At 35.6% G+C, this 26,521-nt stretch overlaps 1 protein-coding gene across 3 annotated transcripts in view; it reads right to left on the bottom strand.

Annotated features, from left to right (window-relative positions):
• Positions 1 to 260: 260 nt before the first annotated feature.
• The window catches only part of epc1a (enhancer of polycomb homolog 1 (Drosophila) a), a 57,038-nt gene continuing 30,777 nt past the window's right edge, over positions 261 to 26,521 (bottom strand). For 2 of the 3 annotated variants that reach the window (XM_073918848.1, XM_689970.10), the window contains exons 3-14: positions 22,727 to 22,872; positions 20,707 to 20,913; positions 19,887 to 20,035; positions 16,484 to 16,631; positions 14,969 to 15,127; positions 12,512 to 12,601; positions 11,844 to 11,992; positions 9,445 to 9,818; positions 4,196 to 4,302; positions 3,979 to 4,117; positions 3,540 to 3,876; positions 261 to 1,849 (exon numbers count right to left, since the gene is read on the bottom strand). In XM_073918848.1, coding sequence (XP_073774949.1) covers positions 1,777 to 1,849; positions 3,540 to 3,876; positions 3,979 to 4,117; positions 4,196 to 4,302; positions 9,445 to 9,818; positions 11,844 to 11,992; positions 12,512 to 12,601; positions 14,969 to 15,127; positions 16,484 to 16,631; positions 19,887 to 20,035; positions 20,707 to 20,913; positions 22,727 to 22,872 — 2,078 coding nt within the window. In that variant the 3' untranslated portion in view covers positions 261 to 1,776. Of the gene's footprint in view, positions 1,850 to 3,539; positions 3,877 to 3,978; positions 4,118 to 4,195; positions 4,303 to 9,444; positions 9,819 to 11,800; positions 11,993 to 12,511; positions 12,602 to 14,968; positions 15,128 to 16,483; positions 16,632 to 19,886; positions 20,036 to 20,706; positions 20,914 to 22,726; positions 22,873 to 26,521 lie in introns of all 3 variants that reach the window. The other variant, XR_012388159.1, reaches the window with a different exon arrangement.

Below are 26,521 nucleotides of genomic sequence, written 5' to 3'. Positions count from 1 at the left end.
TTTGACAGCAGCACAGTAAAAATGATGAAACAACACCATAAATTCTATTTAATTCATAAAATCTAATTTAATTCAAGCATTTTAAGGAGCAGTGTTTGTTTTTCAGTGCTTTCCAGGACTTGAATCAAATAAAATTCTGAAATTAAAATTACTTTCGAGCACCATGAAAACCCTGTGGTAAACAGAAACAATAATATTCATAGGTTACATAAACATCATCATCTTGAAAGAAGTCAGAGAATAAAAAGGCCACTCATTAGTTCACATATAATAACCTGGGTTTTATTGTCTGATTCATGTTTGAATTGTCACATATCTGTTTCTCCCCCCCAAACTTATTCAATAATATTTTTTCTTTTTCAATATTTTCCAGATTTTTTCTTTTTCTTTTTTGGCCTCCGACCAGATCAGACTAGAAAACCCCTGGAGGAGGAGGACGATTCAGTTCAGCCAGGGCATAGGAGATCTGAGCTCGGGACAAGTGATCACCGCACCACTGCGGCCTTGACCCGGAGCATCCTCTTCACGGAAGAGACTGAGCAGGACATTCCCAAAGGAAGGCACAACCTTTAACTTGTGTTTTATTTTCAGGCCTTAAAGAAGTCCAGAGTCTGCTGGATGAATGCGCGTTTTGAGAAGAAGGCCAAGGAGATGACGTTTGGTTTGGCATCCACTTCATTTTTTACATTTTTGTTGCTCCTTCTTGGTCTTAAATTCAGTCAATACACCGGAATGATGAACGCAGTTGTTGCGTGTGACGTTTCAGCAACAAAGAATGAAGTCTTCCTTTAAACGAAGCGCAAAAAAATGAAACGCTTCACAGCAAGAACCGAAGAAACACACAAACAAGATACAAAAATAACTCATTTGTACAAAGAAATAAAAACGAGAATTAACCAACAGCTTCCACTGTATGAAAACAAAAACCTAATCGATACAAAAAGCAGCAACAAATCAATGACGACAAAATAAAATAGTGCTTAGTTGACGCGGAAGCTTCCGAAGTGAAGACTTCATCCCTTGTTTGTCATTTTGGGATGATAATAATGGAAGATTCCTATAAACCACCCACATTAATTTGCCCTCCCATAAACCCCTGAACCTAAAGGGCAACAAAAACGGCCCAAATTAATTTAATAAAATAAAAAATAAAAAAAACAAATAAGAATCATGATGGCGTTAACGTTCAATCTGAAGATGAAAATGGGAAATTTTGGGAATCGGCAGCTACCTAAACACTTACAACACCACAGGAAACAACTGAGGGGGAACGGTGTACGAAATCAAACAAATAATAATAAACTAAAGAAAATAACAAAACAATTGTAAACACAGCACAATAAATAGGTAGAACAGCAGGTTTCCTCACCATGCACATGACTATTCACACACTCACTTTTATACCTGACCTCACGGTTTCACACTCACACACACTTCTTCCCCTCATTCACAATCTCTTTTTGATTCCCCAAGTGCAAAACATCACAAACTCAACAGTTCTGTATTCAAGTAGCGTATATACAAGGGTGGTGGGGGTGGGCTTTTACAAATATGTAGTTTCTGTACATCGAATATTAGCCACATTCTTAATCAACACATCACTTTTCTCTTAACAGAAACAACGTATAGTTAAAAAAAGAAAAAAGGGGGGCCGAAAATAAAGGAAGAGATGAATTTTTAGTCATGTTCAGACAGTTGAAGTGGAAACCCTCCGTCCTTTTGCTTTCCCAAACTTAACTGATGCACAGCACCAAAAGACTGGACTGGAAACGGTCACTACGTCACCTCCATGGCCACTGTGTTTTCTGCTAGACTGTTGAGCGACTGCTTCTCCTGCTCGTGCTTCTCCCTGCAGACCAACACAAAACAGATCAATAACACGGTAATGAAGCGATTAATGCAGCATTTCCAACACTGTGCAGTGGCATAACTTAAAAAACATGAGGCAGAAGTTTAGATTTGCGCCAATGATCAATCATGTGATTAAAAAAAAAAAAGTCTCAAAAACAAACAAAAAAACAAAATAATATTTAGATTTTTTTTAGGTTCAGCGTGACTAGGCCTGTATCAATAATCCATATATTGACTTCTCATGCAATACTTGGAGATGACCTCAATCATTCTTGCCGTTGCAATAAATATTTACAAATTCACAAATAACGTTAAAGCCATTTTACAACAACATTTATGTTCTACCACACCGGTGTCAAACTTAATAATTGGACATTTACTTAATTGAACATTTAATAGTTTGTATAATAGGACATTTACCTTTTTAACATCAAATTATAGAATCTAATTAACCTTAAGAATACTAATTATATTCTATATTTTTATATAATCAATATATAATCAGTGACATAAATTAATGTCAAAATGACAATAATATCGCTTATCGCAGCAATTTCTGTGACAATATATCGTACAGCAAAAGTTCCTTATCTTGACAGGCCTTGGCATGACTGCATCTGGATTAATAAGACTGTAACACATGCACAAAAAAAGTTTGAACAATCCAGATGGTCAACAACTATATTGTATATATTTTTAGGTTAAGCATGACTGCATCTGCGCAAAAAAAAAAAAAAAAAAAAAAAAAAAAAAAAAATATATATATATATATATATATATATATATATATATATATATATATATATATATATATATATATATAAATAAATAAATAAATATATATATAAATAAATAAATATATATATATATATATATATATATATATATATATATATATATATATATATATATATATATATATATATATATATATATATATATATTTTATATATGCAATCTTTATGTGCAATATATATATATATATATATATATATATATTATCATTAGGATTTGAGTAATTGTTTTTAGTCATTTCCCTGATTAGGAATTTCTCTTTATTTTAGAGAAATTGCAGTAAAAAAAAAAAGTTAAACAGCAATTGAAGAGTTCAGATGCAAAACGCTCCAAATTCATCAGACCTCTTTTCTTGTAAATGAGCATTTTCTATCAGGCTCCTCTGATTAGGTTCAGAAGTTTCATTTTATATGTACTAAGGTTATTAGCTGGTAAATAAAATACCTTTTTTTTTTTTAAATGTCACTTTAGACAATTCTTAAGGCCTAAAGTAAGAAAAAAAAAGCTAAAAAAAAAACTTTATTACTCAAACGAAAAGTTGGAATTGTTAATATTATGACAACAAAGTTGCAACAAAATGGTGCATTGTTGGCATTGCTAAAAGTTCATAAACAAAAATATATATTGTTTTTTTAAACATATATAAATAATATTATTTATATATTTATTATATATTAAATATATAAAAGAATGGAGTCTAACTACATATTTGCTAAATAGTCAAACAATGAATAAATGCTTGATTGTCAATGTTTTCCAAGTTTATTTGCAAAGTAAAACTGTTTCAATTATAAAAACATTTGCAAATAAACAAACAAAACAAAAAGATTCAGGACTGCTACGGTGTGCTAACTATGAGAAAATGTGATAAAAAATAAATAAATAAAGGTTACCCAGCGTTGGCTTTGGGAAGCTGACAGTTGCTTGCGGCAAGCTTCAAGGCAGCAGGTGGCACGTTGCTGAGGCTTCTGGGAAGGTGTCGGGCGTTCAGACTGGCGATGGATGGCGCAGTGACGCTGAGACGAAGGTTGTTGCCGATCAGGACCTGAGAGGCGGAGTTAGCTGTGCTGTTGCCATGGTTACCAATAGGGGTGTGAACTGAGTGGGTGGAGCTTGTGTTGGAGTTGCTAGAGGAGGAGAGGAAGGTGGGCGGGGCAGCGGTCGGTGCTGATTGGCTAGTGATGAGCGCAGAGGAGGAAGTGGAGGAGATGCTCAATCCCTTGTAAACTCCTGTTGAAGAGACAGAAATTAATTTAATAACACAACAGGATGAACAAATACTGATCAGTTTTGAAGTACTCAATTCTGACTCACAAAGAGCAAACAACAAACCTGAAGCCTGAATGACTCCGTTAACTCCACCTCCTGCGCCGTCCTCTTTGACCTTCAGGGTCAGTAGCTGGTCAGAGGTCATGAGTGCAGAGGCCGCAAACTGAGCGCTGACAGAGTCCAGCGTCTTAGACACGAGAGACTGAGGACACAGCAGGAGAGCGTTATATAAAGCAGAGCACAGCTCCAGACGTGAGTGCTGCCTGTGTCTGATACACACCTGACTGGAGGCGCTGTTGTTGGCCTGATGTTGAATCTGCTCCAGCTGCTGTTTCTGCATAAGAGCCAGCTGTTCTTGATGCTGCTGATACTGCTCAGCTGTGAACGCTGGAATAAAAACACTAATGTGAATATTACACAGCATTTATCCACACTTATACAGCATTTCTTGATGACTGAAAGAGACTACAAAAAGACAATAGTTAAACTAGCTTGTTTACAAAAAGAGATGTACTGAAATACTTTGTTTACTTCATAACCCTAATTAGTAAATCAAGGCCCAATCCCAATTCTACCCCTTAGCACTTCCCCTTACCCCTACCCCTTCACGACAAGGGGTAGGGTTGTCCCAATTCTCTTTAGCTTGAAGGCGTAGGGCAAGGGGAAGGGGTGAATATCCCTTTCAACAAAGATTTTTCAGGACCACATTCGAAACCAAAGGGTTAAGAAAATTTCCCAGAATACACTAGCCACAACAGCAGGATAGTTAAATCTGGAAGCTAGGAGATCCACAAACTAGTATTTTTTTGTCATTATTACGAATTCGTACAACAGAAAAACAAACAAACATGTTTTAATATATTCATAACCGCATTCGTGTTTTACTGTCATGCTTAAAAAAAAAAAAAAAAAAAAAAAAACGCTAAATTTTACGATATATAATTCATAATAACAACTCGGTACAGCAGTCCAACAACATTCTGACACTTGGTGACACTCGAACACCCTGTCAGAAAAGTCTAGTGGCTGGGAATGCACAGTAATACAATCTTATTGCCAGATTAGATCATTATGATAACTTAATATATGCCTTCAGTGATTTCCTGAAGATAGCTACCAAAAATTAGCACAACTGGAATCACTACAGCAGTCATGATCATCGATCTCATATGAAACTACTCTCAAGAGACTACGTTGACGCATGATGACGTGTGCAGGTGCTGCAGTGCTGTCCCATTTCTTAGAGGTAAATTTTGAAGCCCTTTCCATTCACACTCTGTTTTAAGGGCCAAGGGGAAGGGGTACAAAAATAGAAATTGGATTAGGACCAAGTATTCATTATATTAATTATGAAATGCTATTGACAGCAATATAGATTGCGACATTAAATATTTCACCAGATGGATTGAATAACTCTTTTTGTGAAGAATTAACTTCAGAATATTCAGAAGGATTTTATAGGGGATTGCATCTGCATAAATTATCACAATTAACTTTTAGCAAGGAAAAAAAAAAAGAAAACATGAGAGAAAACGTTCTTTATATTTGTCTGGCATGTCTTAATAGCAGTTAGACACAAATATTTCAAAATCTCATGTAAAATGACACTTGGTAGTCTTCACTGTAAAAATGTTTTGTTGTGCTGGTTAAAAGTCTCTTTACATACCAACAGTACTTATTTATATTTATATGTATTCTTATATTCTGGGTAAGGCATAAAACAAAAAAAATGTTCATCCAATTCAAAATTGTCAGGCCGATTATTCCCATAATTCAGATAAGTAGCTCAAACTGTCAACAAATGTAGATCTGTTTATGCAGATCTGCCAATTGCATGTACACACACGGCACGCATTCATGCGCACACGAGACGAGAGAGAGCGGTAAAAACATGATGAATCAAAACTTTTTAAAATCCTGAATCAATATTGGAGTTACTTTTGCATGCTGGAGTAAGGATCTTTCTTTTAAACAGCTGATGTTCTGTTTTAAAACTATTTTAGTCATTCAAAGCTGATATTGATTATGTTGTTATGAATAGGTTATATGCACAGAAGTGTTGTTCAGCCACTGAAATCTCCCAGCGATAGATTGATGTGACTATTTTAAGTTTCATAAAGGACCTTTTACAGCATCAATAATGTAGTAATGTATTTAGTTTAACAACAAAACACCAGTAAACAGCGCTATTCCGCCTAGCTTTTTTATTCATATTGATTCATTTTTGAACAATGACAACCTGTGATGCACTCCCTATGTTTACCATGCTACTCTGAATATTCGCTCTGAAATAGCATGCAAGTATGGCTTAGTAATAAATGTAATTCCTGCACGCCGCAGCCAACCACTAAGCTGAGTCACTTTAGACAAGTATGTGAGAGAGGGTTGTCTGCTGCCATCTTTATTGTGCGCGCAATTGTGTTTTAGGAGGCGTGGCTTAGGACGAGAGGGGAGGGACTGTGTTTCAAAGATGTCAACCGGTTAGCATAGTGGCAGATCACTTACTGCACCTACTGTTAGTCCGTGTTAAAGTAACAAATGCTATTTTATCATGTGCCTGAATGCTTTAAACTTACTTGATACGTTTAACAGACAAAAATGCAATTAATAATATTTAAATCCACAACAGTTAAACTCTGCCTTTAATTTACAAGCTCCTGGTCAACAACAAGCCACACTTAATATTGCAGACCTTGCGATGTGACTTTTGCAGATGCACACATTGTGATGCTGAAACCATACATTGTGCAGGCCTAATCTGAGTTGCAGAAACTCCAATATTATCTCTTCTTTAGTACACAATACATTAGCTTAAAAAATATCTTAATATTTTCATGAAAGATTACGATGCAAAACTAGTTTAAGATAAAATTAAGTGTTCATAAAATATCCAGTTTTTTTTTACAAATGCATTTATTTACCTTTATTTACCAAAATACAAAGGAAACAGTTTATAAAAAAAGAAAGTAAATAAATAGCAGTGCTATTCAGGGAAGCAACCCAGTGAGCTGAAAGCATGTAAATGATATTAAAAATCAGAGCAGATCACTGAAGCATCACACAAATATGAAACAGAACAGAAACGCGGTGCTCTCGGCATCGTTTGAAAGGGTTTCATTTAATGCTGGATGCGTTCAATGAGGTTTTATGAAAAGATGTTGCTGTGCCTCTCATGCACATTTGCTGCTGGTTTATTGCTTTCTTTTGACAACAAGGAGTCTGTCACAACTGATCTGTCCTCATTTCAGTATTTTCTATAGCGCAGAATTGAGAACGAGGCGAAAACAAAAACAAACTAATGAAATGGTTTACGCTTATTCCTCCCTTCCTGAACTTCCATATTGCAGTAACCGACAATGTGGTTAATGATTTATGTTCAACATGGCTGACGTTCAGATTATGCTAAAAGCAATATAAAATAAAGGCCAGTTAATATTCATTAAAATTAGGGCTGCACGATATTAGAAAAATCTGACATTGGGATATTTTGTTTTTCTGCAATATACAGGGTGGGCCATTTATATGGATACACCTTAATAAAATGGGAATGGTTGGTGATATTAACGTGCTGTTTATGGCACATTAGTATATGTGAGGGGGCAAACTTTTCAAGATGGGTGGTGATCATGGTGGCCATTTTGAAGTCAGCCATCTTGGATCCAACTATAGTTTTTCAATAGAAAGAGGGTCATTTGACGCATCAAACTTACTGGGAATTTTACAAGAAAAACGTAACTTTGTTTTAACGTAACTTTATTCTTTTTTTAATGAGTTATTTACAAGTTTCTGACCACTTATAAAATGTGTTCAGTGTGCTGCCCGTTTTGTTGGATTGTCAATTGATCCCTCTTCTCCCACTCTTCACACACTGATAGCAACACCGCAGGAGAAATGCCAGCACAGGCTTCCAGTATCCGTAGTTTCAGGTGCTGCACATCTTGTATCTTCACACCATAGATGATTGCCTTCAGATGACCACAAGTCAAAGTCTAAGGGGGTCAGATAGGGAGACCTTGGGGGCCATTCAACTGGCCCACGATGACCAATCCACTTTTCAGGAAACTGTTCATCTAGGAATGCTCAGACCTGACATCCATAATGTGGTGGTGCATGACTGGAATGCTAGAAAAACTTGCTAGCGTGCTAGCTTCAGTGCATAAAGAGGGAAACACATCATCATGTAGCAATTTCAAATATCCAGTGGCCTTGAGGTTTCCACTGATGAAAAATGGCCCCTCTTTCTTTGTTGTTTATGGTGTGAAGATACAACATGTGCAGCACCTAAAACTACAGCTACTGGAAGCCTGTGCTGGCATTTCTCCTGCGGTGCTGATATCAGTGTGTGAATAGAATGGTCTATAAAGAGATTGATCATAAAGAACTGGGTGATTACTAGGGCCACACGGAATCTGTACGTGCATAAATCCATAGGTTTCTGAAGATTAGCTTACTATCAAGTCTACACTTTTATTTATGTAAATGTAAGTAAATATATAAAATTCAGCTTATAATATTAATTTCAGTAATATAAATATGCAAATCTTTATGATTTATTCACAATTCATTATTATACACAATTCATTATATGAGACTTGCTTTTTATCTTCTGTGCAGAAGGACATCTGCAGATTCTATTATTTCGGGCAGAATTTATTCACGAATGTGATTGGCTAATGTCTGCTCTTGTATTTGGATAAAGCGATCTGATTGGCTGAAGACAGAGTTAGCAATTGAAAAGTTAAAAGCTTTTCAACTTTTGCACCAAACAACAGACCCAATGCAACTCGACAGATCCACAAAATTAATTCGGCAATGCTTGTCATCACTCTATAGAAAGTAAATAAGAAGCATCAACACTGACACCCCATATGAATGTGGGTAAAGTCACGGTCAGACTAGCATGTGAAATTCTAGACTGATCTCATGAGAAAACAATTTTACATTTTGTCAGTTTAGTGGGTAATTCGTATGAGTTCAGTTGTTAGAAGATGTACGGTTTTAAAAAGGAAGTGTGGCATCCCCACCCCTAAACCCAACCTTCATTGAATTATGAGCAAATCGTACTAAATTGTACGAATTAGATTGTACGATTTCAAACAAATTAGCCACTACATCAAAAATGAAGAATTGCTGTGAGATTGTGTTTGAAATTCTGTCAAAGCGCTGTAAAAAAGGTGGGGTCTAACAAGATGAGATTACATGCATATATTTTAAATTTCACATTTTGATCTTCTATTGGTCTTACACAATCATGTGATGCGATTTCGCAGGTCAGAGTTCACTTTGAAAGTCAGCAACATGTAAAACTTCTCGCACGAGCTTGTGTTTCCAGTCTAGCCCATTAGCATGCATATGAATGGATGTCTGAGGGCCGAAAAGGCTTAACAACACAGCAGCAAACACTGAGCTCTCTATAATTACAACCATCAATCATTCTATTTCCAGTCTGCATTGAAGATGCTGAATTAAACATGAGCAAACAAACAGCTCCATGTTTTAGCATGCATACTAGCACACAAGTTTACTCACCTACTGCAGGTGGTCCCATTCCTGCTGTCCTGCCCATCGTGCTGCCACCCGGCCCTGCGCCGCCCCGGATTAACCCTTTAATCGCCCTCCGAGTCGGAGCATCTCCTGTGCCCGACTGGCTGGTTAGTGTCCGTGGTTTAAAGTGCCTCCAGCGACATGATCTGATGCTGCGGAGGACTTGTCTAAGGTCTGAATATGCAGTGTGAGAGGAAGAAGACGTTTGTAGCGTAGAGGATGTGTGGGTTGAGGTAACGCTCTGGGAAGTGCTTTCCGTATGGAGAGGAGAAGCAGGGAAAGAGAAGTCCGGCTCCGAATCAGTGTCCAGACTTTGGAATAATCCGTTCAAATCCGAATAGGCCCGGTCCAGATGAAATCTGTGGAGGAGATTAAATACGGTTAAGAAAAAAAAAAACTTAAAATATGTCAATTTAACTTGAAAAAGAAGTTAAATGACATATGAACCGTGTAATTACAATGCAATGAAACAGATTTTCAGTTAAAGATCTATTACTTATGGCAAGAGTCTGAAGTGTGCATCTAATTAACACTGTACTATCCCAGAAGACCACAGGAGAGGATTCACAATTCAAAGTTAAGCGATGCAACCGACAGGTAGAGGCTCATACACACTGGACTGGATAGTCAGTGATTGACCCAATTCGGTGGATTGGGTGTCAGGATGGGTAAGGGCTGAAGAGGGGAATTTGGCCAAGACACCAAGGTTACAGCCCTACTACAAGTGCTATAGGATTTTTAATGACCACAGAGAGTCAGTATTCCCATGTGGTCTCCAATCCAGGTACTGACCAGGCTCAGGCCTGCTTAGCTTCAGTGAGTAACCGCTCTTGGGCAGCAAAGTGATATTGCTGTGGCCTATTACTTATGGCAAGAGTCTAAAGTGTGCATCCTTATTAACACTTTACTATCCAAGAAGACCACAGAAGAGGATTCATAATTCAAAGTTAATCGATGCAACTGAGACAGGTAGAGGTTCATTCACAGTGAAAGAGTCTATGCTTTTAAAAAAAAAGCGTTAGAGGCAATGGTTAGGAATGGTTTGGGAAAAAGAATAAAACACAGAATAAAGCAGGAGGGTATCCGGACATAGCCATTGAGCGCCTGCATACAGAAACTTGCAAAGTTTGTTGCGTCTTCAAGTTATTCTGATTGGTTCACTGCTATGAATCTGACAGTTATGAGGTGCACTGCGTGTCAAAGTTGAAGAGCTTTTAACTTGACATAGCATCTAAAAAAAAACACGATCACATGTGTAGTGCTACCAAATACATAAACATAATGGTTACATGTCAGTCAAGCATGTTTACATTAAAAAACAACAGAAAAGCAGCACACTAGAAAGAATAAACGCATTCTGTGGGAACAGTTCCTTAGTCATGCTATAACAACATGACATTCACTACCATTCAAACGAATTACATTTATCCACTTGTTAATTTGTGATGCATGGAATACTGTTTCTCGGACACACCAAGCTGACATCAAAAAGCTAGGGGTGAAACTAAGTATCTGACTGTTGTCACTCGGGTAAATATAACTGGTATGTACCAGACCGAGTAAGAACACAAATTTTGTATTAATATTAACTGAAATAATTTTCTTCCGGTGACATCAATATGAAAAGCATCAGATTCATTCACACATGATCGCTAGTTACTGCATTCATGAGGCATGAAAATGATCAGAAAGCCTTTGAAGTCCAGTGAAATTAGAATAATGTTTTTTAGTAACTGTACGTTAGTCTGAAGGATCTCTTTAACTAGTGTGGAAAAATACAGTCACAAAATAAGCATTTAGAAGACATAAATATCAAAAGCTTGTAGTTTGACACTTCCGCCTAAATCAGGGGTGGTTCTAACCCCAATCAGACACATCTGGGCTAGCTAAACCAGCTTTTACTAGGCTTTCTAGAAACATCCTTGCTGGTGTGTCGATTTAGATTGGAGCTAAAATCTACAGGACACCGGTCCTTTCAAGACTAAGTTTGGACACCCCAGCCTAAATTTTGTTTTGACATCACCTCACACTTCAGTTTCTCATAAAATCTTGACCAATCAAATGCTTTCTAGTATCTGGGATGTCCCACCCCCTTCAAGATGCTTCTGATTTGACATGCTTGAGCTCAAGCTTGAGCTTCTCACTGGCAGAGCAGAGCTACTCTATGTCCCTGCCTCTCTTCATGTTTTATTTGAGATGACACCAAACACTGAATAAAAATGCACATTTCAAATCCCTTCACAGGACCGTTAATAATTATTTACAGTATACCGAATTTCCAATGATGTCACGATATATTAAATTACTGAATATCTGCATATGTCTAATATAAATGTAATACCTCAGTACGGGATTTCAGATGGTGGACTGGAGTCTGGACTCACCTGCCGCCACGTCCCACCCGTCGCCGTGCCAACCCGACACAGCGGCGGGGAATGGTGAGAGTGGTGAGAGAGTACCGAAAGCGCGGGTTACATGACCTTCCGTCCGCTTCTCCAGACCAGGGCCAGTCGCCGCTCTGATCCAGACGGGCCTGGGGGAACAACGAAGAAAACCAAATTGAATGAGACCTTTCTGAGAAAAAGAGTATAAAGACAAACAAACAAAATATAGTCAATATATGGTTGAATTTGTTTGTTTATAAAGAGCACATGATCAAGCTGCATTATTATTATTTTTTAACTATATTGTGTAATGGTTCTATGGTAAGTGACCAATAAATGAATTGTGAACCATCAGTGAATAAGTATATCATCTTTTAGCCAGGATGCTACACTACAAAATGCACATACACTGAAAAGAACTGAGGCATCACAATTGAGGATGCACAAAAGTTTTGGTCTGGCTTTCTCTGGAGCCATTTTCATTGGTCGAAAACAAAAACAAAACAGCAAGACAGCTTACTAGAGCTGTAATGTTTACATGACTGCAGTGCCCACTGGGAGACGGAGCAAGGTATAGAACAATAGTGGAGAGGAAAGAGGAACGATGAAAGGATGTGTAACAGAGGAAGAACAAGGTATGAGATATGAGGTCAGGTCTGGACACCTACAGCGTGATAAACACATCCTGCTTTCCGCCTGAAGGCAAACGCTCCATCAGGCTCGTTCTCCTCCTCGGCCTCTGACGAGCCAGAGTGTATCTGCACAACAGGAACAGGAAGTCTTTTATACACTGATTGCATGAACAATGAAGTACAACGTTTACAAACGGACATAATAAAAGCAAATTAATCAGCGGCAGACAACAGTTCAAATATCTGGAGTGAGTAAAAACTGAAAACATGTTCAAAGAAAAGGATCCACTGAATTGATCAAAAGTGACATTTTAATTGTCCTTTTTTTTTTGCTTTCCATTCAAAGAATTCGGGAAAAAAAGTATTGAGATGAAGTTTTTACATAAATAAATAAATAATAAGAAAATGGTTTTAAACTTAGAAGAGCATATTAGGATAATTTCTATAGTAAATATAAATAAATAAATAAATTAATTAAAAAAATAAAGTCAAGTAATGACGCTAAAAATCCAGCTTTGCATAGCAGAAATAATTTCTATTACGTTAAATTAATAATAAAAAAATATTTAAATCATCATTTATATGATTCATATTATTTAAAATTACAGTATTGCATTTTATATTAAAAATAAAATAATTAAGGTTAAAATTACTAATAAACACACGATTATAGAATAGAAAATAAGCATTTATTTGAAACACTTGGCTGTAATTTTAAAGTATTAAATGTATTATAAACAAAAAAGTTCTAATATATTGGACATTACATTAATGCATTTTAGATTTAATAAGTGATGTCTTTCAAACAATAAAATAATAATAAAGGTTAAAAATGACTAAAACACACGACTATGTAGAAGTATTTAATTCAAACACTTGGCTATAATTTTAAGGTATCAATTTTTTTTAAACAACAAAAATTTTATTTTAAATTGTAATAATATTTGACATTTTAGTATTGCATTTTATATTAAATAAGCGATGTCTTACAAAAATAAATAATAATAAAAGTTAAAAGTAACTAATAAACAGGACTATAGAATAGAAAAAGAGAATTTATTTCAAACACTTGGTTGTAATTAAGGTATTAAATTTAAAACAAAAGTTATTTTAAATTGTAATCCTATTAGACATTACTGTATTGTATTTTAGATTAAATAAGGTAATGTCTTTCAAAAATAAAATAATAATAAAAGTTAAAAATAACTAATAAACACACAACTATGGAATAGAAAAGGAGGATTTTTTCAAACACTTGGCTGTAATTTTAAGGTATTAAATGCATTTAAAACAAAAAAGTTATTTTGAATTGTAATATTTATGTTTGACATTACATTATTGCATTTTAGAATAAACAACTAATAACAAGACTATGGAATAGTCTCAGAAGGATTTATTTCAAACACTTGGCTGTAATTAAGGTATTACATTTATTTAAAACAACAACTAAAATGTTATTTTAAATTGTAATAATATTTCAGATTACAGTATTGCATTTTAGATTAAATAAGTGATATCTTTCAAAAAATACACAGGACTATAGAATAGAACAGAAGGGTTTATTTCAAGCACTTAGTTTTAATTTTAAGATATTAAATTTATTTAAAACAAAAAGTTATTTTAAATAATAATATTGGACATTACATTATTGCATTTCAGATCAATTAAGTGACGTCTTTCAAAAAATAAAAAAATGACTAAATGGGTTAACAATGACTAACAAACAACTATGGAATAGAAGAGAATGATTTATTTCAATCAATTGACTGTAATTTTAAGGTATTAAATTTAATTAAAACTATTTTTATTTTGAATTGTAATTATGTTTGACTTTACGGTTGTTTTAGATCAAATAGGTGATGTCTTTCAAAAACAATATTATAAACTATAATAAAGGTTAAAATCACTAATAATCAAGACTATGGAACAGAAAAGAAGGATTTATTTCAAACACTTGGCTATAATTTTAAGGTATTAAATGCATTCAAAACAAAAAAGTTATTTTAAATTGTATTAGTATATCAAATTACTGTATTGCATAGTAGATTAAATAAGTGATGCATTTTCAAAAGATAAAATAAAAATGAAGGTTAAAAATAACTAATAAACACACTACTATGGAATAGTCTCAAAAGGATTCATTTTAAACACTTGACTGTAGGCTTGCCTTCAAACTTGAAGGCAAGTTTGTGGTAAAAATGTTATAATATGTAGTAATTTCACATGCAGGATTCCCTACAGCATCACTCACAAACAGCTTTTATTATTGTAGAACAATTATCTTAATGTCATTATCAACCAATTAAATCAAATTCAAATTTAAACCTTTTGTTTATGAGTGTACTACAACTCTGTAGTAAAAGCACACATGCTGGAGGTTTACTAGAACCGGCTTTATTGACCAAATGCAAATGCTACAGCAATTCTATTCACTGTTTAAACTTCTCTTCAAAACAGTAACAATACCTAATAAATGACTAAAGATGTGTGTACCTGCGAAAAAGGCTCGTCATCAGAGCTGGGGAAGTCGTACTGGTTGAGGTCTTTAGGGTTAAAAAGGGAAGGTCCAGTATGCAACGGTGCGGAGAGAGGCAGGAGTTTGGGCTTTTTCTCGTACTTCCTCTTTGTTCTCACCACCTCTGGCTTTTCAGGCTGAGAGAAAAGAAATCATGAGTATTACATACCAAAACACTTTCAAATCAGTCATCTGTAACACACCATGCCTTATGTAATGTAATTAGCATCCAGCATGCAATTAAGACATCCAAATTTACATTAATTTCTTTAGGCTTGGTGTTTATAATAAATGTGTAATAATGAATGACAGCAATAATTAATGTTCGTCTTATACTATAATTTTTTATTGTAGTTATGAATATTATATTTGCAGTGGTGATCAACCACAGGTCAGTGGACAGCACAAGAAATCATTAATTATTTCTGTTTTATTTATTATCGGCACCTGAACATCCTGTTATAAAATCTTATTAAAATAATTTTTTTAAGTTTCTTTGCAAAGTTCTTCGCATCTTTTCCACGCGCAAGTAATTTCCAATGAAGGCATGCACATCTTCAGAATCCCACAATGGCACTGCGAGTCATGTGACAAAAACTGACTGACGGGATTTATATTTTGTATGGAATATACACATTTCGGTAGACTAATTATCTCAGAAAAACACTGCAGTGCGTCTTTCCTCCATGGATAAAACTTGCATCAGAGTTGCAGCAATGTCCTATCAGCTTGTCGTCCTCTGAGAAAACGTCTGATGGTAGGTTGGGGACCACTGCTTTAAAGTACCGTTTTTGAATTGCATTGTATTGTTTAATTACATTACATTAATTTGTAATAATATTACACATTTAAATTACAGTATTACATTTTAGAAATAATACGTGACTTTTTTCAAAGTACTGACAAAGTTACATTAATTTATTGAAAAAACAGTTAAAGTACATTGTTATAATGCTTATATCAGCAAATATTTGCTTGCACCAGTTCCATTGTAATAATAGAGATTTGTAGATTATTCTGAATGCAATAATATTAGATGTACAGAAATGCAATCAGTTTTTTCACTCTAAAAAGTTTTAGTTACCCAAAACAGAATTGACTGCATTGTATTGTTAAATTATATTAATTTAAAACATTTTTTAATTGTAATAATATTTCTAATTTACATTACAGAATTGCATTTTATATTAAGTGAAGTTTTTCAAATAAATAAAACTGTAAAAGTTACATTAAATTAATAAAACACAAGAGCAGTTAAAATACATTGTTATAATGCTTATCTGCAAATATCCGCTTGCATCAGTTTCATTTTAATACTACAGATAGTTTTACGTTGTTTCTGAATGCAATAAAAAATAAACAAATAAAAAAAACTCTCTCAAAAATAAAATTAAGCCTGATTTATTTACCCAAACCTAAATTTACAACCAATTTTAATGCCACAAACTGAAGAATCTGTAATATCAGCCCATTTCTTGACATGACTTTCCCACCTTGGTCTTGTATTCTTTAAAGTCGATGTGGTCCTGATGGCGGTACTGAGTGCTGTTGGAGAAGGGTATTATGGGAATCTTGTAAACAGGTTTGGCCATTGCTAGTGCTTCTGCCATCACCTCCGAACCAAAGTCTGGCACTGTGTTCCTGAAATCAGAAATAGTGGACAAAAGTCTTGTGGTTGATCAGAGTTGTAAGAGCAACAAATAATAATTTGACTTCTAGTTGATCATTTGGAAAGTGCCAAAAGGTATATTTTTTAGATAAATCATCTGCTGAACTGCATCCCAATCGTCACAAATACTGCAGAAGACCTACTGGAACCCGCAATGACATAAGATTCTCAAAGAAATCAGAAAGTTTGAAGGAAAAATCATTGTTTTGAGGTTACGTTTTGGATGGGGGCGTGCGAGAGATCTGCAGAGTGGATGGCAACATCAACAGCCTGAGGTATCAAGACAATTGTGCTTCATTACAAACCATAGAAGAGGGTAAATTCTTCAGCAGGATAGCGCTCCCTCTCATACTTGAGCCTTTGCATCAAAGATACTTTAAGCAAAAAAGGTCAAGGTGCTCCAGGATTGGCCAGCCCAGTCACCAGACATGAACATTATTAGACATGTCTGGTTTAAGATGAAGGAGGAGGCATTAAAGATGAATCCAAAAAATCTCGATGAACTCTGGGAGTCCTGCAGGAACGCTTTCTTTGTCATTCCAGATGACTATATTAATAAATTATTGGAGTCATTGCAGAGATGCATGGATGCAGTCCTCCAAGCTCATGGGAGTCAGACACAATATTCAGTCTTTTTCCACTGCAGCATGACTTCATATTCTGTACTGGACATTATGTCTGTTTATTGACAAGACTTTTGTCTAAGCAAAGTCAGACCTTGCTGTTTTAATTAAATAATTAAAAATCAAGGCATGATCATATTTTATTTAGCTAAAATAAGCGTAATCTAGAGGCCTTTGCCTTTCATATTAGCCACTTTTGATGCCAAATGATCAACTAGAAGTCCAGTTATTATTTGTTGTTCCTAAACCTTGGATAGGAGACAAGACTTTTTATTAGGTAGTGTATACACAAAAAATATCCATCACATCTCATTAATTAAAGATGACAGAAAAATAATGCAGCTCGGTCATGTGGCCTCTATGAACAAACAAGGTGAACCATAATGGCTAATTAAGCCACATAAAACAAGCCCCCTTAATAAGGGTATGCAATGATGCCTAAGCCAATTAAAAATACATGACCCATTTACATTATGCATGAAAGCGTAGACGGTGAAACAATTATAAAAGCAATTAAGAAAATTCTGGAGTCAAGCAGGTTAGAAATATTAGTACGCAAAGTTGAGGTACAGTGCTCAGACTAAATGACTACACCCCATTTTTACAAAGAATATTTGTATCCATTTTTGGTGCATTTTAACCAGACTGTTTTAATAAAGTCATTGGTCACACTTTACAATAAAGTTCATTAGTTAATGCTAATTAATGCATTTACTAACATGAACAAACAATGAACAATACATTTACTACTCGATTTATTCATGTTAGTTAACATTAGTTAATGAAAATACAGTAGTTCATTGTTAGTTCATGTTAACTCATGGTGCATTAACTAATGTTAACAAGCATGGACTTGGATGTTATTAATGCATTCGTAAATGTTTAATTATGATTAATAAATGCTGTACATGTGTTTTTCATGATTAGCTCATGTTAGTAAACGCATTAACTAATGAACCTTACTGTAAAGTGTTACCAAGTCATTCAATAAAAATAAAGAGTTTGGTCACCAAAATTCTTTATATAAAAATACAGAAAAATAATAGTTTTATGTATTGTTTATTAATAATACTTTTAAACATTAATTTGAACAAATACAACAGATTGCATAAAATACAATAGTGGTAGTAATGTTAGTCTATCAATTTTCAGCAACCTTGATTGTTGTAAAAGCATGTGGAAAACAAGAAAAACATCCTTTGGACATGGAAAAAATGAAGATAAAAGTAAAAGAAATACAAAGAACAAAAAAAGGAATAATAAGTAGGATAAAGTGGATAAAGAAAGGAGTGACCTCAATCATAACAACATTGCTTTTTTACTGAGGTATTAAAGGCATGACAGGGGTTGGGCTGGGCGATTTGGCCTAAAATCAAAATCTCGATTAATTGAACATTTTAACTCGATTACGATTAAGAAAACATTTCATTTATTTAACTTTTTTGCCCTCTCAGTTCACTGACAAGTTTTGTACAGTAAATATGCTCACAAATTACAAGTGAGAAATTTTTGTGTGAGAAAGGGGTGCATTACTTGATTTTTAAAAAAATAAAGAAACACAAACTATCTACTATCTATGATTATTTATTAAACATCAACATTAAACAACTTAAATTCAAACACATATTGCCTAAAAACCAAGCCACATTTTCATTCAGAAAAAAAAAAACAATTTTTCTCTTCTAAATAGAATAACTTGGTTAATTAACATTTTAAACTGTGCATTTCTGCGAAAATAACTAAAAAAAAATGACCTGAAAAAATTAGATCGATTATAGGTTCTGAAAGTCGATTCGATTACTCGCCCAGCCCTAAGACAGGGGTCCATCTCTTTAGGAGAACTGCTTTAAGTCACAATGCACATGTCATTTGCTCCGTTTGAAAAATAATATTTTTAAATTCAAACAAAATATAGCAAAAAAGTTACATTAAAGCTGCCGTGGAGTGCTTTGATGCATTTGTATTCAATGTTTGATGTAATCTCAACGGAAACACGAAGAAAGGGTGCGACATAGCGTAGCTCCTTAAAAACAGCCAATAGCATTTTGTTTCATCACCGATCTGCCAGTGAGAGCGGTTGAGCTCAATCGCGTCAAATGAAAAGCAAATGACAAGCTTTAATAAGGGGGCGGGGCATGTCAGATACTAGAGAGCATTTAATTGGTTATGAGGTGATGTGAATAAATCCGTTAAACCATTAAAACGGAAGTGACAAACCATTAGCTTTACATGCTTATATCAGTTTTATATCTTTTAAATGTGACTTGTCATTATTTTATAGTATGCTAGCTTACAGATATCCTAAAAACTAACAACACTGATACTAACATAAAAAAAAGTTATTTTAATTTAACTAATATTTTTTGTTTTATTTCATTTTTCCTTTTGACATATTAGTTTGTGTACTAATTGTTGCGTCATGATCTGAAGTTATTTTGTTAGATTAGCTTCAGATCTGACTAATCTAATTAATATGCAAAGACATAATATTGCATCCTATAGGAAATATTACCTAAAAGAAGAGATCTGTGAGGGGTGTGCTGACTTATGCTAAGCACTGTATATTCAACATAACAGCTCTGATAAAACGATTTCTTCATGTACCTCTTCTCCACAATCTCCAGTGTGAGGTGAAGCAGTTCTCGTTTGCTCTTTTCTCGCTTCTTGATCATCTCCAGGATGGTGACGGCTCGACTCAAGTCCCTTCTTAATTTGAGCATCTTCTCATAGGACGCCTCGTCGTTCTTCCGGTTCTGGGAAACAAAAATCGATACCAACAATTCATTTCACATTGACTTAACTAACACTAAGTGACTAAGAAATGAAAGTTAACTAGTAACAATACAGTTCAGTGGGTAGAAAAGACCACAGAGAAGGACAATCATCAACTAAATGGCTCGTGGTTTAACACAAGCTTCAACAAGTCGTTGAGAAAGACTTCAAAAATGTTAAATGGTTAAAATCAAAAATAGGTAAAATGTTTTGTTGACATTTTATATCTCTATAAAAACATTGTACATTTCTGAGTGAGCCTCACACAGGTGAGTGGGTCTGACAAACCACCTGTAGAAACTCTTATATGCATCAGACATTTTTCTTAAAATCTGCATGACACAGATGTTGACCCTTTTTTTGTATTATGATAGATAGTAAAAAAGATGGTTAATTTATAACTCCATCCTTAGTTCTTCCCCAATATGTCTTTTGAGCTAGGTTCACTTAACAGATGCAGTAACTACAAAATGATGTGGACTTCAGGTAGAGAAAAAAAGGGGTATTAAAGTGTCGATTACGGCTGCTTTTAGGGCAGGATGATCGACCAAAGAGACCGCTGTATTGAGTTGCTTTTATCTATTCAGCTTGTTAGAGGATCAGCATTAAAGGATTAAGAGCACAACATCGATACGGCTACAGCATTGCTCACCTTTCTCGTCTGCATCTTCTCCGTCCTGCGCCTGAAGGCCACGTAGGGATCATTTGTGCTGGATCCATCCCGCTTTTCCTGCCTAATATTTGGGATGAGGGATCCGTATTTTGACAGTTTCCTCTTCCTGCTCCAATACTCAAACACCTCCCGGATCAGCTCGTCATCCTCCTTCAGTAAAAGCTTTGCTTCCTGAAGGGTCACCAGCTGTGGCACAGAAAGAAATGATAAATTAATAGATAACATTTAAAAAAAGTAAAAAGTAAGGAATTATTTGGGGAAATTCCACTTTTTTTCTTTTCCCAATACAGATTCTAATACCTAAGCTCAGTGTATCGGCCGATATGGAGTACCGAACCAATACCTTAGTGTGTATACATAGAAACAGTTGTGTATACTACTAGCCCTGTATAAATTCAGAATTAATTTACGGTGAAATTCAGACTTATTCATTAATAAAACATGAACAAATGTATACAAAGAATTATTGAGCGAGTATTTATATTATCTACCATTTTATTTATCAGACATTGAACGTTAATATAACAGTACTTTATTCAAAAAGGTAATGATTCGCACTCATTAAGTAATTGCTTCGTACTGTTTTTAGTTTTTCTTCATACATTCTTCGGGTTATTTAAAGACACAAACGTTTCGGCACAATGCCTTTATCTGTACTTTATTGAAATAAGTTAACTGTACTTAGGAATAAAGGCTGATTTACACATGTATGGTCTGGAGCAGCCTTCGCGTGGTTGCATAGCCCTCGTTGTGGCTGACGCGCATTTTAAAAAATGTAACTACACATCCCAAGGACGCGTAGCGCAAGCTCTGTAATTGGTTGGCTTAGTACCAGTGACGAGCGTGGGCGGTGCTGAGAGCTGCGTGAGCTACTTGTACATTAAGATAGCGTTCAGAAAAAACAAAACACCCGCAAAGAAATTTAAGAAAGAGGAACAAAAACCTACTGCCAGCTAGCGTTTCAGAAGTGTTATTGCAGAGCTACACAAATAGCACGCAGAAGTATAAACGCCCAACTACTTCAACTATAAATGTAATACTACAACTACATTGAAGGCGCCATGGGTCACGCCGATCACTCAACACAGCAGTGTAAACCAGCCTTAGGCCACAAATCAAACACCATAAACTGAAAAAAAAAATATCTGAGTTTCAGTACAACTGTATATAAATCAGTACAAAAAATAAGAAATAAAAAAAAAATGAATATGATTAACAGAGAAAAAAATAAATAAATCACAGCATTGAAAACGTAAAATTTTGAAACATTTTTTAAATAAAAATATGCGTTACACTGCACTGCTATAAGAGTGGATGTTGTGGCAGAGGAACTGATTCCAGGTTTGCAGTGTTAAGCAAAGCTTGCGGTCATATGTCTCATTTAAAATGATGATATCGGATTGGTTTATGGTTTTAAATACTTGCCAATGCCAGAATTTTTGCAGTTTCAATTAGGATTTCCAATACTAGTATTGGAACAACCCTAAGAGTTTTTAAGGCAAAAAACATTTTATTAAAACACTTTCTTTCCTATTTATTTGCATCAGTCAGTCTCCAATTTTAACTTGCAGGAATATTTCACCTAAAACAGAAATATTTACCCACCATTCATTCAAACCTTTAAGCTAATTTGTTTTCTGCTCACCACAAAAGATATCCTGTAAATTGGGAGCCACTGACATCCATAGTAAGGAAAACAGGTACTATGGAAGACAATTATTACAAATTTGCATCATTCTTTAATATACTTCCTCTTTTGTTCAACAGAATAACCAAAGGTCTATAACAAGTTATGTAAATGGTTAGTGAACTTTCATTTTTGGGGGAACTATCCCTTTAATAAATGTCAGGTTTGCTGGATTTCACCGAACTCAGACGGAAATGTTCAGCAGATTCACTTTAGCTTTCAATTTAAAGTTCCACTAGTATCACTGGCTGAAATCCCTAAGTTTTTTTTCCTCTGCAGTTCACATTGTAAGTGGTGAATCTTTTTAATAACCTGCTGTCCGCTGCCTTTCTCCAATCTGTCAATCATCTCCTCGAACTGCAGAGCCTCCACCTCCAGCTTCTTTTTCAGCTTATTTACAAAAACCTCATCCTCCAAGTCTAGATCGTAGTCCGGCTGCTCCGTATCCAGACTGAAAGCTGCAGAGAGAGAGACACTGAAGGTTAAACACTCAAAGCTTCAAACTCTTTTCAGACAGACTCGGGCATCTAAATATTTGCAGTCAGCTCTGGAGTCTGACAATATAGCAACTTTTCTTTTTTAATGTGCTATTTTGTTTCAGCCTAAAATGAATGTGCAGTCAAGTGCATTTTGCGGATATACGTTCTAAACACTAGTTGAAATAGCCAGTTTCAATCTAACTGGCTTTTTTATAGGTGTGTAATATTGAAAATGATATCAATAAAAGACCAGTAGAAAGCAAGTACATAAAGTTCGATTCCCTGAACAATTCACTTAAACAATTTTATTGGGTACCACTTTATTAGGTACACCTGTCCAACTGCTTGTAAATGCAAATTACTGGTCAGCCAATCATGTGGCAGCAACTCAATGCATTTAAGCATGCAGACATGATCAAGACAATCTGCATCATCAAAATGGGAAAGGGGATTTAAGTGACTTTGAACGTGGCATGGTTGTTGGTGCCAGACAGGCTTGTCTGACTATTTCAGAAACTGCTGATCTACTGGGATTTTTACAGTCAACCATCTCTAGGGTTTACAGAGAATGGCCCGAATAAGTGAAAATATCCAGTGAGCGGCAGTTCTGTGAACGCAAATGCCTTGTTGATGCCAGAGGTAAGAGGAGATTGGCCGGACTGGTTCCAGCTAATAGAAAGGCAACAGTAACTCAAATAACCACTCGTTACAACCGTGGTCTGCAGAAGAGCATCTCTGAATGCACAACTCGTACAACCTTGAAGTGGATGGGCTACAGCAGCAGAAGACCACACCGGGTGCCACTCTTGTCAGCTAAGAACAGGAAACTGAGGCTAAAATTCGCACAAGCTCAGCAAAATTGGACAACAGAAGATGCCTGGTCTGATGATTCTCGATTTCTGCTGCAACACTATTTCTAAGAGGTACGATGACGTGTTTTAATCAGGACAAATTCCGGAGTTCCAGAAAAACCACACAATGTGCTAAATCTATAGCAGCAGCAAATAAAAATTCCTGTTTTGTTTAATATTCAAACAAGCAGGACTCAAAAAAAAAAAAAAAAACAGTTTTTGCGCTCACCTAATTATATTACAATGTTAAGCCTAAGAGGTTTGTAAGAGTATTATAAATAATAACATTTACCGCAACTAGACTAAAAAAAATCGTCTCACAGTAAAATAGCTTTCATTTTTTTTATCCGATTTCCATGTAATCTTGTTCTAAATAACCTTTTTACAGACTTTGCTTATCTATCTAAATAGGCTACTACTTTGTTTATTATTATGGCATAATCAATTTTGGATTTACCATCTCCTAAAATGGAACACAAATCTTAGCTGTTGTCCAAAACAATCTCCAGATTTGACTCCCAAAAGTCTCCAAAATAAAATTAAAGTAAAAAAACAAAACAAAGATCTGTTAACTCATTTAAATGAGTGATGTAAAAACGCACATTAGTCAGCCCTGTGTTTAGCATACGGCCCCACATATCCCTAGACATGTCTCTTAAACACACTTCCCCATTTCTACTGTATCCCATACAGTTCCCAGTGCCTCGTCCTCAGTTCCCCCTTCCTCATCCTCTCATCTGGTGTGTGGAGCGTATGTTCAGTTGTTCTTTGACAGCAGGACACCTCCTGCTCCCATTGCCCACACCCCAGGGGCCGCCAGACTCACTTAAAATCAACTAGAAACTCTCTAACCTACAACACATGCAGAGTCAAGATCGAGGAATAAGCAAATGGCCATGAAATTTCAAGTCGTGCCAGTTAAATATTAACTTCCCCACTCAGACACTGAACCTATGCATATTTCAATACTAGGCCAGACTAAATGACACATGTTAAGCATTTCTTTACACTTTCCTAGGAACATTTACAGTGAAGTAAAATTGTACAATTAAATACAATGAAGAAAAAAGTGACTGCAGTATGAAATGGAACTTCTCAGGCTACTGTCAGACAGTAGTTCTGTGTAATCACTAGGGATGCCACGGTTTTCAATATAATATTGTACCGTACGTAGGGTTGTAATGGTATGAATTTTCTACGGTATGATAATCGTCTAAAACAATACCACGGTTTGACGGTTTCGCGGTATACGGTATTAAATAGTAATTCTCATTGCAAAGACCCTGAAAAGAATAAGAACACATTTTATTTCAACAAACTTTTGAAAGAACCATTTTAATAGAACTATAGAAGTCTTTTATAAAAATAAACAGAAAAATCTCCCATTTTAATAAATTAAATTAGAAGGAATAAACAAGCAAGGTCTTTTAAGATTAGACAAAAATAAACTTAAACTGTCCTTCCTTATAAGCAGGATAAATGGGAGACCAAGTTTACCAGTGCAAGGGAGACCAGTGCAATACCAAGTTTATGGCTGTAAATATGTATTTAAAGCGTTGTTTTTTTTCAGTCTAGGTTGTGATGAAGAAATGTAAGCATGTTGAGATTTTCAGGACTTAATCTTGACCGCTGAGGTGAGAGAATGTGTCCACTTGTACTGAACATCCTCTCTGAAGGCACACTTGTGGCAGGGATACAAAGACACTTTCAGGCAAACATTTATTTAGGCCCGAACTACAAAACCAAATGTAAAACAATTTTAGTATCAGTTTTGCTTTAGTTGCACACTAGTGTTGTAGGAGAGGTGCAATAGAATATTTACGGGATTTGTAGTCCATAGCGAAGTGTATTGTGGGTAGTGTAGTTCGACACGCATGCTGGATTATGTGAGCTCGCTGTGTTCTGTGCAGCTGAGCAGAGCAAGAAAGTTTTAATCGGCTTTGTTTTATGTTCACTCGAGTTATTCCTACCGGGAGCTGTTTGCACTGTGCTGCTTCTGCTCGACATACGCTCTGCTCACGCGCCGCTGACGCTTGCGGTGTGAAACAGGCGTTATACTGTACACGGACTGCGTCATGGAAAATATACACTTAACTTACCTTTATTTGCACGGAGGGATGGTGTTCGCGAATGTGAGCGAACATGTTTGATGTATTGCCTCCTTTTGCGGCTACTCTGCGCCCACATTTTTTTACAAATCGGATAGCCGTCCTCTAAAACAATCCCTCGTTCATTTTTTTGTATCCGAAGTACTCCCATACTACAGATTTTAACTTTTTTTTTTTTCGCTGGAGGATGGAGGTCAGACGAAAAAGCCTCCGGCTCTGCCATTATCTCTGCTGCATGTGCACGGGAGTGTAGGTGCGCAAGTTCAGAGCGTGACCCGCCAAGCGGAAAAAAAGTTGCGCAAGTGATTTTTTAAATCTTATGTTAAAACCGTTGATATGCAATTGTTCATGGTATGATAATCGTGCACGTTCAAATCGTGGTAAACCGTCATACCGGTATATTGTTACAACCCTAACCGTACGGTAGGACCCCGAATGTTCAATATGCGCTTGTGAAATGCGGTTTTCTCATTTTTTTGTTTAAATAATTTATGTGCGTTTTATATCTCCCTAAATTGACTGTGTGTGTGCCTGTAAGTCCGTGAGCTGAAATGAGACAACCCCTCCCTGTGAGTGAATATTCAATCACTATTCTCTAAAGATGGGGGCGCTGGACCATTATACCACACTATAACATTGCGAGCGGTGGTGAAGTGAGGTTGAGGCAAC

The sequence above is a fragment of the Danio rerio genome, chromosome 12 (genome assembly GCF_049306965.1).
Source record: "Danio rerio strain Tuebingen ecotype United States chromosome 12, GRCz12tu, whole genome shotgun sequence".
NCBI lineage: Eukaryota > Metazoa > Chordata > Actinopteri > Cypriniformes > Danionidae > Danio > Danio rerio.
This window is presented reverse-complemented; position numbering and strand designations above follow the sequence as displayed.